Genomic DNA, 16,662 nt, shown 5'->3' on the forward strand with positions numbered 1-16,662 from the left:
ACAGTAAACAGTGGCAATGATAGAGTGATAAAGCTTCACTCCTATTATGTGGCTGTTTGACTTTTACTGTGAGAAACCCGAAGATAAGCACTCGGAGAAATTTGTAGAAATCATTTGAGAGGGTGGAAGGGAGGTAGTGCTGCAGAGAAGGAAAGGACAGAGTGGGAGCGGCGGAGGCTGGGTATGGAGGTGTTTAGGGACTCCCCGTGGGCCAACTCGGACATAGGAACAAGGAGTCGACCTAACCAAGCATGGATGTCCCTCACTGATTTCACAGGCCTGTCAGGGAGGGAGGGGGCATCGAGGGGAAAAGGCATAGGTTGGACACAAGAGCAGTTCTTCATAATGCAGTGAACAATCAGGTGATTTAAGACATAAAGGGAAAGACATTTTAAATACTTGAAATTTGCTTGATTGCAATGTACGATCAGTTGAAGGGGAAAAGAATACACCAGTTAGATTTACTGTCTCATTATTAGTAATAATCTTCTCTACATTGATAGTTAATTTAGATACTTTAAGAGATTATATCCTTTAATGCAAAATTGAAATGTAGCGTATAAAGTCAAGACAGGGCAGGTAGAATAACTACAACGCACCACTGTGCAGGCCAGCATTCAGTCAAGTCAAGTCCTTTATTTGTCACACACAACAATTATACATAGTATAATGTGAAGTGAAATGTTTTAAGTACCGGTTCTGCACCATGACACCAGTTTTTATGGGATGTAAGAATGGAGATAAAAATCTAAAACACACAGAATGAAAATGGCACACTACATGATATTTATAATAAGTAATCAAAAAGAAAATTAAGTCACACAAAAAAAAGATTAGAAAAAAAAATAAGTGGATAAATAAATATAGGTAGGCCAGTTTGAATAGTGCAAATAAAAAGTGCGTCCAAAGCAATTTGCCAGTTCTATTTTTCTCAGTTCTGTAGGCGGACAGCCTGAAGGATTTTTAGACAAGTTTTTTTTTCTCTATGTTTGACAACATGGAAAACGTTCCAAGAGCTCAATATTGTTTTTTAAAGATTTACCAATAAAATGAAATAAAGACAAAAACCACTGTTGCCAGAGTTCTGTTACAAATCGTATGTGTTCTGAAATGTCCCAGATTTGTTAGTGTCGATGTTACAGTCGCTCACATTGAGGGTACGAACCGTGGCGTGTCACCATGCGCTGTCGCTTAAGATCCCCCAAACGCAGTCTGTCATTATACTGTCATACTTGGAGCATTACATCACGGCTCTCGGTCTCGGTTCATGTGGAAGCAGCCGGGCAGCGTTCGTCCTGGAATAGGCCGTCATCACCGGAGCTGCCTCTCCACTTCAGTCAGCCTGTCGGCGGCCCGTGATGTGAAGTACTTCAATCTGCCAGCACTCTCCATCCCCGTGCCCCGACACCGACCCGCTCTGGAAAATAATACAGCACGCCGACTGTTCCTGCTTATTGATGAGGGGAGGGAGGAGAGGGATTTATTTCAGGACACACTGCCAGTTATAGAATAGGAAAGACTGACCAGCATCGCCTTCCGTCTGTTTCTGTAATACTTCCTGTTTGGTTTGGTCGGGGCATTCAATCACGCTTACCCCCTGGGAGTGAAAAGCTCATTAGGTTTCTGTTTCTTTCAATCCTCTCAGTTCAAATCATGAGAGGAAGCAGGTGACTGTGGCCTCATTCGAGCGTGTGTGGATAAGGTAGAGCTGTGAGTTTGAAATGATTAATTAGGAACTTTCAGCACATTTCAATCCAAAATATTCCTATTTATGTCATGATTGGGGTCTTTTTATCTACAGATGTTTAGCCTTTTTAGTTTTGCAAAACGAAAGCAGATATTTTCTGGATTCAGAAAAGAAAAGTACATCTTTGGCCTTCAAGAAGCCATTAAACACAATGTCAACCATTGAGTAAAAATTATATTCAGCTTTGATTGCAGCTTCACTCCCTGGTGATCTATGTCTGTGCGTGTGTGTGTTTTCCTGAGCAAATACACACACACACACACACACACACACACACACACACACACACACACACACACACACACACACACACACATATGCACATGCACATTTTATGATGTTGCTGCTTCATTCGTCTTATCACAGAAGATCAAAGTGTCATTATCGGTTCAAAATGTGATGTTATGGTCAGAAAGTTCAGCTCAGATTGTCATTTTTGCAGTACATGTTTTGACAAATTGAGTGACAGTTGTGACAATTTCAGCTTTTCGAAATGTGTCCACACAGTTGAGCTGTTTGCCAGACTTTTCTTTTTATGCTGAAACTATGAGTCTGTTCTACCATCTAGTGGCGCCTGATTAAAACTTCAACTTGTACCACTTGTCATTCAAAAATATTCTTTGTCATCTGTTTCCTTTCAGGATCCTGATTCCTCTGTTTGATGAAGACACTGGTTTGCTTCTGTTGTCTGGCATGGTAAGATAAACAATAATGTCCTTCTTATACATGCTGTATACAAATAACAATAGAAAACTGAGTAGTTTCATATATTTATATGGTGGAAATAATTTATCTTAGACGGGGTGTCGTCCACATCTGATTGACATATTTCAAGAGCAAATTAAACTGAATTTCATATTTAAGATGATGGAGAGGAGACGCATGATGAAACTGCATAGTTTCTTTTGGGCATGAGGAATTAGTAAAAGTGCAAATCCTTTCATGATCATAATCTTTTTATGAATTATTTGGTCAGATTGACTGAAAACTGATTAACTGGCCTCAAAGCACAAGATAAAAACTGGGGAGTTGTTTTGGTCTCGTATGAAGATGTGATTTGAAAAAATTATCTTTACATAATTTATTCTCAAGGATTCAAGGATTTGTTGACCTTGCTCTCCTTTATAGGGAGACGCTGTCCTCGATTGCTTTGAAATCTCCTCTGAGCCGTCACTCTCTCAAGGTAAAGCTTATTTTATTAACCATTATCGTGTCAAAAACATCTTTTTTTCTGAGTGTCTTTAAAAAAAATGTTCCCTCCATATTTGACATGTTAAGTGAGCCACTGTCTGACGGACAGCTCAACACGCGGCGTTGCCATGCTGCCTAAGGTGGCGCTGGACATCGTGTCTTGCGAAGTGATGCGCGTGCTTCAGCTGACTGACAGCTGCATTGTGCCAATCAGCTATCAGGTCCCTCGTAAGGTTCGTAAATACACGAACCCACTGGCCCATCGTGCAGATTAACTTAATCCACCTCTTTTCTTTGCACTTGAGTTTAATATTACTTGCATATTTGCTGTCCTCTCAGCATTCGGGCCAGGAATTTCATGAAGACCTTTACCCAGACACGGTGGGCACAGCGCCGGCCATGACAGCTGAGGAGTGGTGGCAGGGAGGCAACAAGCAGGTAAGTTCTCTTCACTCTCTGCAGCTTTACTAAGTGTGTACTCTGTACGAGCAGCTCTAACATTTAACATTGCTTATCGTCAGGTGGACAAAGTCAGTCTCCACCCAGACAAGAGACCCAAATCAAAGGCGGCACCTGAAAAACAAACTCCAGTCAAGAAGGGTCTTCCCAGTGGGGGGAGCAAAGAGGTAGGAGACACGGTTGTAGAGGACTTATAAAGTGTTTTACCAGCTTCACTTGTGTTAAAGTTCATATACATGCAAGCTGGAGCAGTTGGTTGTTCAGTGTCTTTCCCAAGGACTCTCTCACATCCGGACAAGGCGAGATGGGGAGTCATTGGTGTTGGAGCATCACCTGCTCCATTATAGAGTTATCAAATACATGATAATGTGTGACCTCGACGATAAAGATGGCGCTCAGGCGGCTACCCCTCTTGTTCACAGGATCAGGCTCGCGGCTGTTCCACCTCCAGTAGTCCTTTAAGCACCCCCAGCAGCAGCAGCAGCACCGCCCCATCCCGCTCTCCCTCCTCCACCTCCGGCCTCTCTTCAGGCTTCCTCCCCAGTCCCAGTCCCAGCCAGAGCGTCAAGGCCATTCAGAGTCTGCTGGGTAGAAACACGCCACTGAAATATATAACACCCTCCATTCCAGCCTCCTTCATTGAAGGATGATGTCATTTATGTTAAGTTGATTTTCCGACCAGGGCCGACCTCCAAGTTCCGTCACATCCAGGGTGCAGTGATGCACCGCGACACGCACATCACCAACATCCGTGGCCTTAACCTGACCACGCCAGGCGAGTGCGACGGCTTCTGTGCCAACCACCAGCGCGTGGCAGTGCCTCTCGCCATCACCGGAGGCCAGATTGCCATACTGGAGGTACAGCTGCAGCAAGAAATTTCAGGAGTGTTGATATTTCGAATGGTAAATCTAACTTTCAGTTTTATTTGTTTTGCAAGCGCTCCCAGTCGGGCAGGCTGCCAGACACGGCGTTCCCCACCATCCAGAACTCTGGAAATGTGGCCGACTTTTGTTGGGACCCCTTTGACCCACACCGACTTGCTGTGGGTGAGTGAAGACTTGAAACAATAGACTGTTCATGGGAGTGTCCAACTCTGTGCTTATAATGTTTTTGGGGGTTTTTTTGTGTCTATGGCAGCGGGCGAAGATGCTAAGATCCGGGTATGGCAGGTGCCAGAAGGCGGGCTGAAAGACACGCTGACAGAGCCTGAACTCATCCTCCAAGGTAGGACAGGACTGATGGTCGAAAGACGACGCAAACAAAGGGAAGTGGTGGTGACTGACAGCTCCTGGGGTTCCTTCTAGGCCACACAGAGAAGATCTACTCCATTAAGTTTCACCCGCTGGCCAGTGGGCTTCTGGTGTCTTCATCCTACGACTTCAGTGTCAGACTGTGGGACCTGGACAGGGGAGAGCAGGTCAAACTTCTCAGTGGACATGAGGACCAGGTGAGGGAAACACAACAAAAAGAAAAAAAAACTATAATGAAATACTTTCTCATTCTTTTCATGATCAGAAAAAATTAAATGTTTCATGTGTGGCCTGCTTTTCAGATGCCAGCCATACTTGTGTGGTTTACCTCAACATGTTGTAAGACACACATAATGTGATGGTTTAACAAGCTTACGGTTCTCCTTCATTTGTCTTCGTGCATCAATTCAGGTATTTGCCATGGCATGGAGTCCAGACGGAAAGCTCCTGGCCACAGTTTGCAAGGATGGGAAAGTTCGCATCTATGATCCTCGGAAGTCCACTGCCCCCGTACAGGTAGCAGCAGCAGACCACCATTAAAATAGATTCAAAAATGAATGATCTCTGGGATTGTTTCGTGAAAATGTTATGAATTTGCTCCTGTAGTTATCTGTTCCTGTAGCTATATGCTTTCCAAAATCATTAATTAATTAATATTTAGTAGTCCTGCCACATTCTTGGTTATAGACAACAAATGTGATTAAAAATAGTCGTCAATTCTGTGTATATGACCTCACTATTATGCTGCAAAACTACATTAAGGTGCTTCTGCACACAAACGGAGGCTAAGAATGGAAACAATGCATAAATGTGCTGCTTATTCACTTATTTCACTTTGTAATGTCGGCACTTGTTATTTCCTGTTTTCAGGACGGGGTGGGTCCCGAAGGCCACAGGGGCGCACGCGTGGTATGGGTGCATGACGGCAAGTACCTGTTGGTGTCGGGATTTGACAGGTACTGGAAATGATTAAAGAAAATAGTTTAAACTTTTGATAAAGTGGGCAAAAATTGTAAAGTAATGTTCTGTTAAAAAACAGAACTTGGCCAATAAGCTTTTTTTTGTCCCTGCACAGCCGCAGTGAGCGAGGACTCTACCTGTACTCGGCAGAATCCCTGTCCTCTGGACCCATCGCCAACACTCCAATAAACGTCTCCCCCTCCACACTCATCCCTTTCTACGACCCCGACACCGGCATCGTCATCCTCAGTGGAAAAGTAAGCACACGAGCTGCAAAACATGTTGAAGTCGTGAGATTCTCTGCAGCCACGGTGAAGGAGTCAAATCTGTTTTTCAGGGTGAAACCAGAGTGCATATTTATGAGGTCATCACTGAGGAGCCGTACTTCATTGAATGCAGCAGTTTTTCCTCTCCTGAGCCTCACAAGGTATCTTCACCTATACTGCATAAATTGTGCATTTTTAAATGTGAAATATTCAGGACCACTTATTTTAAATTTGACAACCCGTGTGAATTGTTTGCTGTCTGCAGGGTTTGGCTTTTCTGCGTAAAACTGAATGCAATGTGCGTGATGTGGAGATTGCTGTTGGACTGATGCTCACCAAGACGACTATCGAGCCAGTCGCTTTCAAAGTGCCCAGGGTCAAGGTGGGTCAACTGCACCACCTGGTGGACACATGGATCCACTGCAGCAGCACGCCTCTCCTGGTGTTTTTCTGTGACACATTTCTATTGCAATAACCACAGTGTGTTACTCCGTGTGTCTTCAGAAAGAGTTTTTCCAGGACGATCTGTACACTGAAACTGCAGTGTGGTGGGAAGCGGCTGTGACCGCCTCAGCCTGGCTCTCCGGCTCCAACGGCCAACACAAAACCATCAGTATGAAGCCGAAAGACATGACGCCAGGTACCAATACAGAGCCAATACACCCGTCAGACATGTCTTGGTCTGTGTTGGTGCTTAATGCCTGGTGCGTGTCTTTCTTTAAGTGAGTGAGGCCCCCAAAGAGGCTCCGGTGAGGAAATACGTGCCATCATCTGTTTACCTGGAGGAAAAGACGGATGAGCAGAAGAAGGAGGAGGTGCCGTACATGTCCTCAAATCATCCTGCATCGCACATATAAACAAAATCTAAATGATTCTGTCGTTCCTGGAGTCGCAGAGTTACGAGTTCTGGTGTTGGCCTGATGTGCATTGACTGTGTGTGTGTGTGTGTGTGTGTGTGTGTGTGTGTGTGTGTGTGTGTGTGTGTGTGTGTGTGTGTGTGTGTGTGTGTGTGTGTGTGTGTGTGTGTGTGTGTGTGTGTGTGCACGTGCGTGTGTGTGTGTGTGTGTGCACGTGCGTGCGTGCGTGCGTGCGTGCGTGCATGTGTGATATCCAGCTGCTGAGTGCCATGGTGGCGAAGCTGGGGAACATGGACGACCCACTCCCACAGGAGTCCTTTGAGGGAGTCGATGACGACGAGTGGGTGAGTGAATTACTGATGAAATTGCAAATCAAACATGATGCCTCAAGTACAACTGCCTCACTTTTGTTTTTCCAGAGTACACAGCTCATGCTTGCAGATTAACTGACGGTTTTCTGACAAAACACACAGAGAAATACAAAAAAGCTTCCTCCTCCATCTCACTCTGTCCATCTTTGTTTATGCAAGACTGTAAAAACAAAGTGGAGAGTGAATGTAACTGATCGTCAAATTAAGACTGCTGAAGCATTAAAATCTGTTTTTATTCAACATTATCCATAAAAAGGTTAATTTTGTCCAAACACCAAACTACTCACAGATGAATCTCAAAAATATAATATAATGCCAAAGTTAAAAAAAATTTGTGATACCAATAAAACATGTTTTTACGATGGTTTTACTACACATAAACTTGAATGTTTCTAGAATTTATTTTCTTTATTCTATATTATTATAGCTTGAAATGTTTAAATATTTGAGTATTTTGTTAGAATGGGTGTTTCTTTAAAGAGAGAGGGCATAATCACCACAAGTAAAATTGGAACAAAGCTTGACATTTCATTTCATCTCATCAATGTAGAAATTAATTACAAATCAATTCACTGATAATACATTTGTTTTCGATTCCTCTGTTTTAAAAAGTATAGGATTGTAATTTTTCTTTTTCCAATCCCGCCGATTACAATACAATAACAGTATTGAAATAACTGGGAAAGCAATTAACTTTAACAATGATATTCTATTTTTAGATCCTCCTGCAATTATAACACAATGTATTCTTCTATTGCTCTGTGACACAGTTCGGCTCATGTTTCTGTTCTCCAGGATGACTGAAGGAGACGTCGCCCAGCCAACCACAAAGAGGAGTGACAATAGATTTGTGTGCCACGCAGACGACATCTCAGCCTCCAGAACAACGTGAACGTCAACAAGTTTTAGGGAAATTTGTCACAAAAAAAAAAAAGAAAACTCAGTACTGTATGTATAACAATATCTGTTAAGGTTTGGATAATCAAATATGACACTGTCCAGTTTAAAAGTGGATTTTTTTTAATCTGTCGGTTTGAGATAATCTGATTTTGTAATTGTTCTGTAATTGTATGGTAGACAAAGCAATGATGTCACATTTTACTATGCTTGGACGATAATCTCACTGTATAAGATTATACAAGCTCTCAGTAGATATACTGAAACTACATATTTGGGAAATACATTTACCATATATGTGGTAAATTATAATACAGGGGTCACTTCAAATGGATTGAACCGTCAGGCGATCGCAGCAATAATACCTCCACTGTTTGCAACATTGCTGGTTAATTCTCAGAGGCTCAAACAGCCACAGATACACATTGATGACAAACACCTTGTGAATTAGATGTTTTCTGTGCTCGTTGTTGAAGCATGATGATACTCTCTGGGTTGTCCGTATCTTCCAAAAAAAAACCACACAAAAAAACAGACTGCCTGTTTCAGTGTCACAAAAGCACATTATGAGTGATGATGTATAGTGTTGTTGTGTGTTTGCACATTAACTTCCACGGTGCACGACTGTTGGCGTTCTGTAGTGACCAGTCATGAGCGTGTGCTCAGTCTCCATGTGTCTTTTGAAAATGCAACATGAGGATCGTTGCGATTCTGTCGGCGGTGGACTTGGTGCGGCTGATTCAACAAACTCGTCTTCCTGTCGGACCAGGTGAATCTCACACACACACACACACAGACGGTTACTGTAACACACTCAAGCTTCAGCAGCAAAAACCTCACCGAGGATACAACAGGGTCGCCAGTGTTCATGTTTGGCCATGAACTGGAGTTTTTTAATCACCGTATTGCCACGTTAACGTTTTCTTTGTTTGCCATATTTGCCTAAAAAAAAAAAAAAAAAGTTGTTTAAACATAATTACATGTCACTGCCTTGTTTGTCAGATTTTGTTGAATCTTCTGCCATTTCTTTGAAATCTGATCAGTAGGAGAAAACAGCCAAATAATGAACTGCTGTTGAACACAGAAGCCAAATCACCTCCTTATACTTTGACAGGGACCTTTATAATAAAGTGGGTTATTTCATTTTTATCTTTAGTTTAACTTTTAACATGACCCATGTTCATCTTCTGACTCTTGTATGAGCTCATTCTCATGACCAAGTTTTAAACTTTAGTTTGTAGTAGTGATGTTAATCCGACATCAAAACAGTGTCAATCAGTTACAGTGCATTCCATCATGTAGTCTTTATTTCAGGCGACATCAGTATCAACAATCATCTGGACTTAATCCTGCTGGTTTACAGCCTCAGATCCAACTGAACCGGCTTATTCAGCTGTGCATGGATGTGTGTGTCATTTTGAACACAAGTGTAATCAGGGTGTGTGGGATATATACTGCTGTATGTCTGTGACTCCAAATGGTCACAACGTGGGATTGTTTTTGAATGGGATAAACTTACCTTTCATTGTGTTGAGAACATTTGGTTTTGTGAGTAAATTCTTTTATTGTCTTATCTAAGTAACACTTTGTGGATTTTCATTATTGTCTTACAATAAAACTTTTTCAATCCAATATTGCTTTTCTCTGTTTGATTCATTCACTATGGCGACGACACGGCCAATGAATACAAGATAAACACCCCAGGACCGTGCGTTCTTTGGCCTTTATCTGCGGGGGAAACCTGTTGCCGGTTTTTTGTTGCCATGTGCACACTCTTAAATTGGAAATGGGATTTTCCCAATTGGTAGCTTTCCAACTTCCAAGCTGAATAATTGCACCAGGCTGAGTGATATCAGGTCCACGTCCAAAGTTCTCCAAAATCTTCCAACTTTCCCAGTGGGAAGATTTATATATCGCTGCGTTCACAATAAATTTTTACTTTAGGAAGTGGCACATTTCCCACTTCCCTGTCTGTACTCTCTTTTCCTTGGACTTTGAATCCATCTAGATTTTCCACGTATTTTAATTATACTATCTAAAATTTAAATAAAACATTTTTTTTTGCTTATTTCATCTTTAACTTGTCATGGCAGTAGAAGAATTGTGACTTGATTGAAGATATTTTTTTCAAAAAAAAAGAAAGACATTTTCTGTGTACAATTAAAAAAAAAAAAAAAAAAATTAAAAAAATTACAGATGAGACAATAGTCTCATGTCTGAATTACAGGGGCTTTGGACCCCAGTTACATTTACTCTTGTTACTGTAATTACTGTAAGTTTATTTGAATGATTTCCAGAATCAGTACAACAAAAACGATAAAACTGTCCAATATAGTTCAACAATAAATTTCTCTTAAAAATAAAATTCCGGTAAATAGAACTTGTAGTAGTTAACGGAGAAGACAGGTTGCACGTCGTCCTCCTCACCTGCAGGGGGCGATATAAACCTGAGCGCCCTCCTTTCTGAGTCTTCTTTGGTTTGAGGCTTCCTTGACCTTTGAACTCTTGGTAACCTTCAGTGTACATGTGAGAAAACAGAAGCTTCGTTCGGTCTGCGGAAAAGCCGGATTTTATTTCAAAATGGTAAGATTGTGTCTGACGGTGTTAGTTTTCAATCTCACCGCTCTGTCAGTGACTGTCGAGGAGCCGTTTTATAGACATTAACGGGATTCTGCTTCGCCTACTGCATTTATGTAACGAGGATGTCTCATTTTGTACCGGATATGTAGTGTAAAGTCAGTTTAATCAAATGTATATAAGACATGGTTACGTGAAGAAGTCGTGCCTGTAATGACGGTGGTGGTGTTGCTGCATTGTGATGTATATCCTGTTAGCAGACCTCCACTTATTTCTCTCGTCTGCGATCATCAGTATCAAGGTGTTTTGGTTTTTCTCCCCCATATTTGCAGGCTAAATATCTGGCGCAGATCATAGTGATGGGAGCTCAGGTGGTGGGACGTGCATTTGCCCGAGCATTACAACAGGAATATGCAGGTAAGAGCTCCAACAAGGCCTGGGCTGTTTTGCACAAGTTACAGTGTTACTCCTACTTAAATTGTGTTGTCAAAGACTCAGAATGTCCCTATCACACATCACTTTCTTTCACACTATTTTGAATTTAAAAGCAATGATTGTAAATCCAACCCACAATTAGAGATGTCGCTGGAGTGTAACATGTTTTCAATCCCATTAGAACTATGTGTGTAAACATAAACATCATTGACAGTTGTTAACAGTTGTTGACTTTGTAAGATGATTGATACATAATTAAATGGATAGGATGTGTCCAGGATCAGTTCCTGCAGCTGACACATGCAAACTAAAATCCTAAAAGTTGCAACACCCCCACAGCCACACATTGCCTTTATCCAGTCACGAGGAGACAGTCTTTTTAAACTTAGCTTAGTTCACTACACAATGAAGTGAGCTAATATATCCATTTCCCTCCCTGGTGATCCCACATGATGCTTTTTTTTGTGCTTGTTACTAATCAGGATTCACAAATACTTGAATTTCTGAATACACTGTTTGTCAGCTCTGTCTAGCATCATACCGGCTTGATCATGGAGGTGGGGCGGACTATTTATGTGCTCTCTGAGTGAGAATAATTCCTTAGAAACCGATTGTTTCATTATATGGACAATGCTGTGTGATCAGTCAGATTTCAATAAAGTAGTTTGTGTCTAAAATCCATAGATCCAATGGTTCTTTTTTGTATATGTATATTTGTGTAATGGCTTGAGGGACAAAATACTTAACTTAAAAAAAATATTTTGTGCCTGATTTCCCTTAAAAACTGTTTCAGGTTGAGTTTTAAATTAGGTAAATTATGATCCAGTCTAATGGTCTCACGTGGCTCATGAATATCTCCTTAGTATTCCTGCAATCACATTTTCGATTGAGTTTGGAACACATTTTTGAAAAACCTAATAAAAAAACTCATCATGATTATTGTTATTATTATATTTGTTTTGGCGATCAAAAGGTTTCATAGACGTATACATTCAGACAGCATTTTTATAGTTATCTACCAATTTACCAAAAGAAATCTTGCATGCAGTTCAAGGTACATTGGTTGAAGCATCACAGTATGTTGTTTTTTTTTATTCCTCGGTTGTGTTTTCGCTCACAGCCAGTCAGGCAGCGGCCCGGGCCCGGGGTAGCGCCGGTATGCAGTCGGCCGCCACCTCCAGCATCAGCGGAATGAACCTGCAGGAGGCCCAGCAAATACTCAACGTGACCAAACTCACGCCTGAAGAGATTGAGAAGGTGCAAAGTTACTCTCCTTATCATCAGACACTCAGTGAACATAATCAGCATGTTGAGAAGGTGAAATTCTCCCATTCATCGATGTACAGCTTGGTGAAAAGTAACAGAATTTACTGCTTACACTCTTCATCACACATATGCACCAACCCAGCTCAGAAAATCCCTCTGAAGAGATTACAAATCTGCATCCAGGTTGTTCTCACAGGATGTAACTATACGACTGATCATATTAATGGAACCATTAGGGTATTGCAGCGCTTTAGGTTAAACCTGGGGATGTGCATCGACATAATTAAATGGGTTATTCTCCCAGCTTCTGTCCTGATTGTCCCTCAAACGCGTTCGGTCGAATGCTGACGCCAACCCTTTCTTTCAGAACTACGAGCACCTTTTCAAAGTGAACGACAAGTCAGTGGGCGGCTCATTTTACCTTCAATCAAAAGTGAGTATACCGTATCTCTCCATGTTTCATTTATGTTTTACCGTGCACAGGGAGGCTGTCACTATTTGGACAGTGTTTGATTTCCTCCAAAATATATTATATTTATTGATTCTCCGTGAGATATTAAAACCTCCCTGAAATGTAGAGCTATACACCTTCCAAAATCTAAAATATAGCTTTTACCAAATACTGAGTCATCATCATCTAACTCACTCCCACCAGCAGGCGGACTCATAGGATCCTGGCTAATAAAGACCTCAGACTCTCTTCATTCAGTGTAAAAACTGAGCAGCCCTCAGCTGTAGCTTGCAAACCGTCTCTCTTCATCTTTGATTTTCTCGTTCTTGTCCAGGTGGTACGGGCGAAAGAGCGCCTCGATGAAGAACTTAGCATTCAGTCGGAAGAAAAGCCGCCGTCGCAGCAGAAAACAGAAACATGAAGGAAGAGGAGATCCTCCGTGCCCTTTCTTTCCTCTCCCCGTTCTCTGTAAATTATAACCCAATTAAAAGTCCTTTCCTTTTTCTCTACAAATTCACTTTGTGGAGTTTTATTTTAAATTAATCTTTTTTTTTATATGTAAATTCTCATGCTGTCGCATTGAGTAAATATTATCTTAATATGAGATTGTATGTGGGACAAAATGAAAACACACGTATCAAATGCAACTTTATTAAACATTGTTTTTGTTTTCATTGACGTTATCAATATCGTAATAAAATTCCTCTAAAACAGGAGAACACCACTATGTTGTACCAATTGGAGACTTTTACAACTCTAAAATTCTGCATGTTCAACCTCAGAACATGATGCCAGGAAAAAATATATTTTCATATAATCATTTTCTCATATAGTGTATAACTTCTATATTTACCTATAATAAAAAAGGCACTTGGAAAAATTAAAATACTGACATATCTCACAAATGTGCAAAAACATAACTTGGAACAGGCCTTGCGTGGCCTTAGTCTCATCATTAACCCTTTGTGCAACACCGTGGCACTTCAGTCAATGGCACCCCTTTATAAATGACACTGACTCAACGAGCTGACGATTCCTGTGCCCCTGGATTTGAACTCCACTTTTCCTTAATGTGAAGTGAGGCTAACTTTTAAAAAAAAAATCTCCAGGAGCCCGTACCACTTTTTTTTTGTCGTGAAAAAGTAAGACTTAATATTCTGACAATTTAGCGACTGAGGATGTTTTTTTGTTTGTTTGTTTGTTTTTTCTCCCCAAAACAACAAAACGAATAATGCTCTACACCAAGAAGTGATGAGACGGCATCCCCATATCTCCACATGCTATGAAGGGGAAGAGAAAGTGCAGTTTATTACAGGCTGAGCTCAAAGGGTTAATGGATCATAACAGCTTATTTAATATTGAAAACAATGTGGACCCTGCGAGGATCCGTGTCATGTTGCTCAGATTTCTGCCGCCACACCGAGTCTCTGTCCCTGGCTTCGACCAGCAGAGGAGAGACAGACATTCGGGGTGGGCGGGAGGGAGGGAGGGAGGGAAGGAGAAAGAAGAGGAGAGCCGCCACATCTATGGGTTCCACTGTTGCCATGGAAACCGTGTCTAGCCTACTTAACACCTGTTTCTGATGACATCACATTGCGGGCTTGTCCACTCACAGCGAGGGATTCGTTTCAGTACCCAACCTGAACCCAGAGACAGGGCTGCTGATGTATGTGTGTGGGGACGATGATGAAGAGGAGGAGGGTCTTGTCTGAGATAATAAAGACTCAGAATTACTGAGGCAGAAACAAAGGTAGGATCTGCATCTCTGCTGCGAGTCCTCGTGGTGCTGCGGGCAGCCTGACGGCACCGCCTCACACGGGGAATCGGTAAATTGTGGGATTATTTACAGTGAATATGGCTTGTTAGACTGCCCACTTCTGCTAAAAAAGCTTTGCCGTGGGGGAGCTGAGCCTTTTGGGTTTAATCTAAAAAAAAAAAAAAAAAAAAGATCCAGAGGGCAGACAGAGTTCAGTGGCCTAGTTTTCTGCAGGCTGGTATGCTTGTGAGCGGCTGCCACACTGGGCACAGCACAGCCACCGACTTCAGAGCTGTGAGGGCCGATTGGCGGGGAGGTGGCCAGATGGAGGGCGGCTGCACAACGCAGCAATCCTCAGCCTCTTTTCCTCCACTGGCACACAGCCTCACCTCCCATCTCCTCCCTGTCCCCTGTCCATTCATCTATTTATCTAGCCAATGCCTCTTCTCTTTTTTTTCTTCTTTTTTTTGCTCACACTCTGTGCAACCCGCCATTTCACAGTTATCCGTGTGCCCTTTTGAATATTAAAGTTTAAATGTGACAGAGTTCGTACACTGAAGCCCGTACCGTCTCCGAGTTGTAAACCTGGCGTGATTGTCTTGCAACCGTAATGTCAATGAATCCATCGGATCCCCGCACAGAAACATGCTTCCCTTCTATAGCAGTGGTTCCAAACGTGTTGGCTTGTGACACCGTAAAAGTGAAGCCATCTGTACTTTTGACTTATTGTCAAAAGAAATCTGAACATTTTCTTCTCATCACGTTGTTTTGTTTGGGTTTGGCAGTCCTGGACGGGCGGCCTCATTCAATATCAAACATAAAACACAAGTTAACATGTGGCTACTTTCGTGGATCGTTGTGACAAAAAACCTAGAATGTTGAAGTGATGATGATCAATGGCTGAACTCTATAGTATTCCGATCTACCCAACAGTACTTATGGTCGATACTTTGAGAATGTGTGATTGTCTCCGTTTTTCCCTGTGATAGACTGGCCACACGTCCAGAACTGAAGGGGCCCGAATTTAAGTTTGTAAAAGTGCACACTCTTCAAGGTCAGCTTGGAACCACTGCTTTCACAAGCCAAGCCCATCTCTAGCCCTCTCTTCCTTTCCTCCGCCCCATCCGACGACTCATCCTCGACAGCAGAAAGCTGAGTGCAGAGCAGCAAGAAGCAACTTCGACATCAGAAAACAATGTCTCGTCTGAACAACAGCACAAAAAAAATGACAAAAAACCCCCCCCACAAAACAGCAACAACTGAATATTTCACCTCCGGGAAGAAGCGACGGAGAAGAAAAAATGTTTTTGACACCCAACGAAAGCAGATGGAGGAGTGGAGAGAGAGGAGAGTAGTATGAGTCAGTCTCTTGAGGGAATGTTCCTTGTGTTGTGACGCTCCTCGACCGCTCGCCGGTGGACACAGTCACTGTCACATTGTCGATTACTGAGCGAGAACAAAATGGAATAGGAGCAAACTATGTCATAACGAACCGCGTTCCGCTTGTAGCATTTCATAAAACATTTAAGGAACATAGTTGTGTTAAGTGCATGTTGACTGCTTAATCGAACCGTGAGAAGTTTCCCAGAACTTTCATGAATTTCTTTTTCATCTCTATTTTTTTTTTTTGCTACTTTGGACAGAGGAAAATGAGGCAGTTTGTAATAGTGTGGCTTTGTAGTCAGTCCAGCTGTATGTGGCATCGAGTGCATCACTCCTCCCTCTGTGGCACACAATGCCAACACCCCACTTACCTCACTCCAAGGTATTTATTTTTGTTAAACTTAGAACAAAACATCGACTGACAGGAACTAAGTCAAACTGGATGACCACCTGTTTTTCACAGCTGGTTTTGTGTTTGGTCACTTAAAAAAAAAAAAAAAGAAGAAGAAGATATATACAAGACAGCACTGTTTATCGCCACAGTGGCTCTTTCATACGCAGACTGGCCGTGTTGATTCAATTACGGGAAAGAAGCTGGACAATCCCGGAGCCAAAGCAGTGCCGGTCCTGTAAAATGGTTAAGTGGGGTGTTACGTATCATGTCCTGCCAGAGGGGGGAGTCAGATGTACCAGTGCAGTAAATTTCACTTGTGAAGTGGAGGAAGTGATGATTGGTCATTGCCAGGTGATGGAACACCACTTGTCTGTGTTGTAAGTCCTCAACTCACTCCGTGC

At 42.2% G+C, this 16,662-nt stretch overlaps 2 protein-coding genes across 2 annotated transcripts in view; both read left to right on the forward strand.

The window, feature by feature from the left end:
* The window catches only part of coro7 (coronin 7), a 97,782-nt gene extending 88,182 nt beyond the window's left edge, over positions 1-9,600 (forward strand). Inside the window, exons 10-28 of the mRNA XM_080511386.1 lie at positions 2,389-2,443; positions 2,876-2,930; positions 3,026-3,171; positions 3,278-3,376; positions 3,460-3,564; positions 3,820-3,985; positions 4,080-4,255; positions 4,336-4,444; positions 4,536-4,622; positions 4,703-4,845; positions 5,060-5,164; positions 5,519-5,604; positions 5,724-5,865; positions 5,946-6,035; positions 6,140-6,256; positions 6,379-6,514; positions 6,598-6,689; positions 6,989-7,075; positions 7,898-9,600. Coding sequence (XP_080367512.1) covers positions 2,389-2,443; positions 2,876-2,930; positions 3,026-3,171; positions 3,278-3,376; positions 3,460-3,564; positions 3,820-3,985; positions 4,080-4,255; positions 4,336-4,444; positions 4,536-4,622; positions 4,703-4,845; positions 5,060-5,164; positions 5,519-5,604; positions 5,724-5,865; positions 5,946-6,035; positions 6,140-6,256; positions 6,379-6,514; positions 6,598-6,689; positions 6,989-7,075; positions 7,898-7,906 — 2,005 coding nt within the window. The 3' untranslated portion in view covers positions 7,907-9,600. The remainder of the gene's footprint in view (positions 1-2,388; positions 2,444-2,875; positions 2,931-3,025; positions 3,172-3,277; positions 3,377-3,459; positions 3,565-3,819; positions 3,986-4,079; positions 4,256-4,335; positions 4,445-4,535; positions 4,623-4,702; positions 4,846-5,059; positions 5,165-5,518; positions 5,605-5,723; positions 5,866-5,945; positions 6,036-6,139; positions 6,257-6,378; positions 6,515-6,597; positions 6,690-6,988; positions 7,076-7,897) is intronic.
* An 888-nt stretch (positions 9,601-10,488) lies between these two features.
* pam16 (presequence translocase associated motor 16) lies at positions 10,489-13,241 on the forward strand. The gene is made up of 5 exons (XM_080511388.1): positions 10,489-10,582; positions 10,909-10,993; positions 12,132-12,268; positions 12,645-12,710; positions 13,063-13,241. Exons 1-5 carry the CDS (start codon positions 10,580-10,582, stop codon positions 13,147-13,149), a joined length of 378 nt encoding a protein of 125 aa, XP_080367514.1. The 5' UTR covers positions 10,489-10,579; the 3' UTR covers positions 13,150-13,241.
* The last annotated feature ends 3,421 nt before the right edge of the window (positions 13,242-16,662 follow it).

Source organism: Blennius ocellaris (genome assembly GCF_963422515.1).
Source record: "Blennius ocellaris genome assembly, chromosome: 16".
Lineage (NCBI taxonomy): Eukaryota > Metazoa > Chordata > Actinopteri > Blenniiformes > Blenniidae > Blennius > Blennius ocellaris.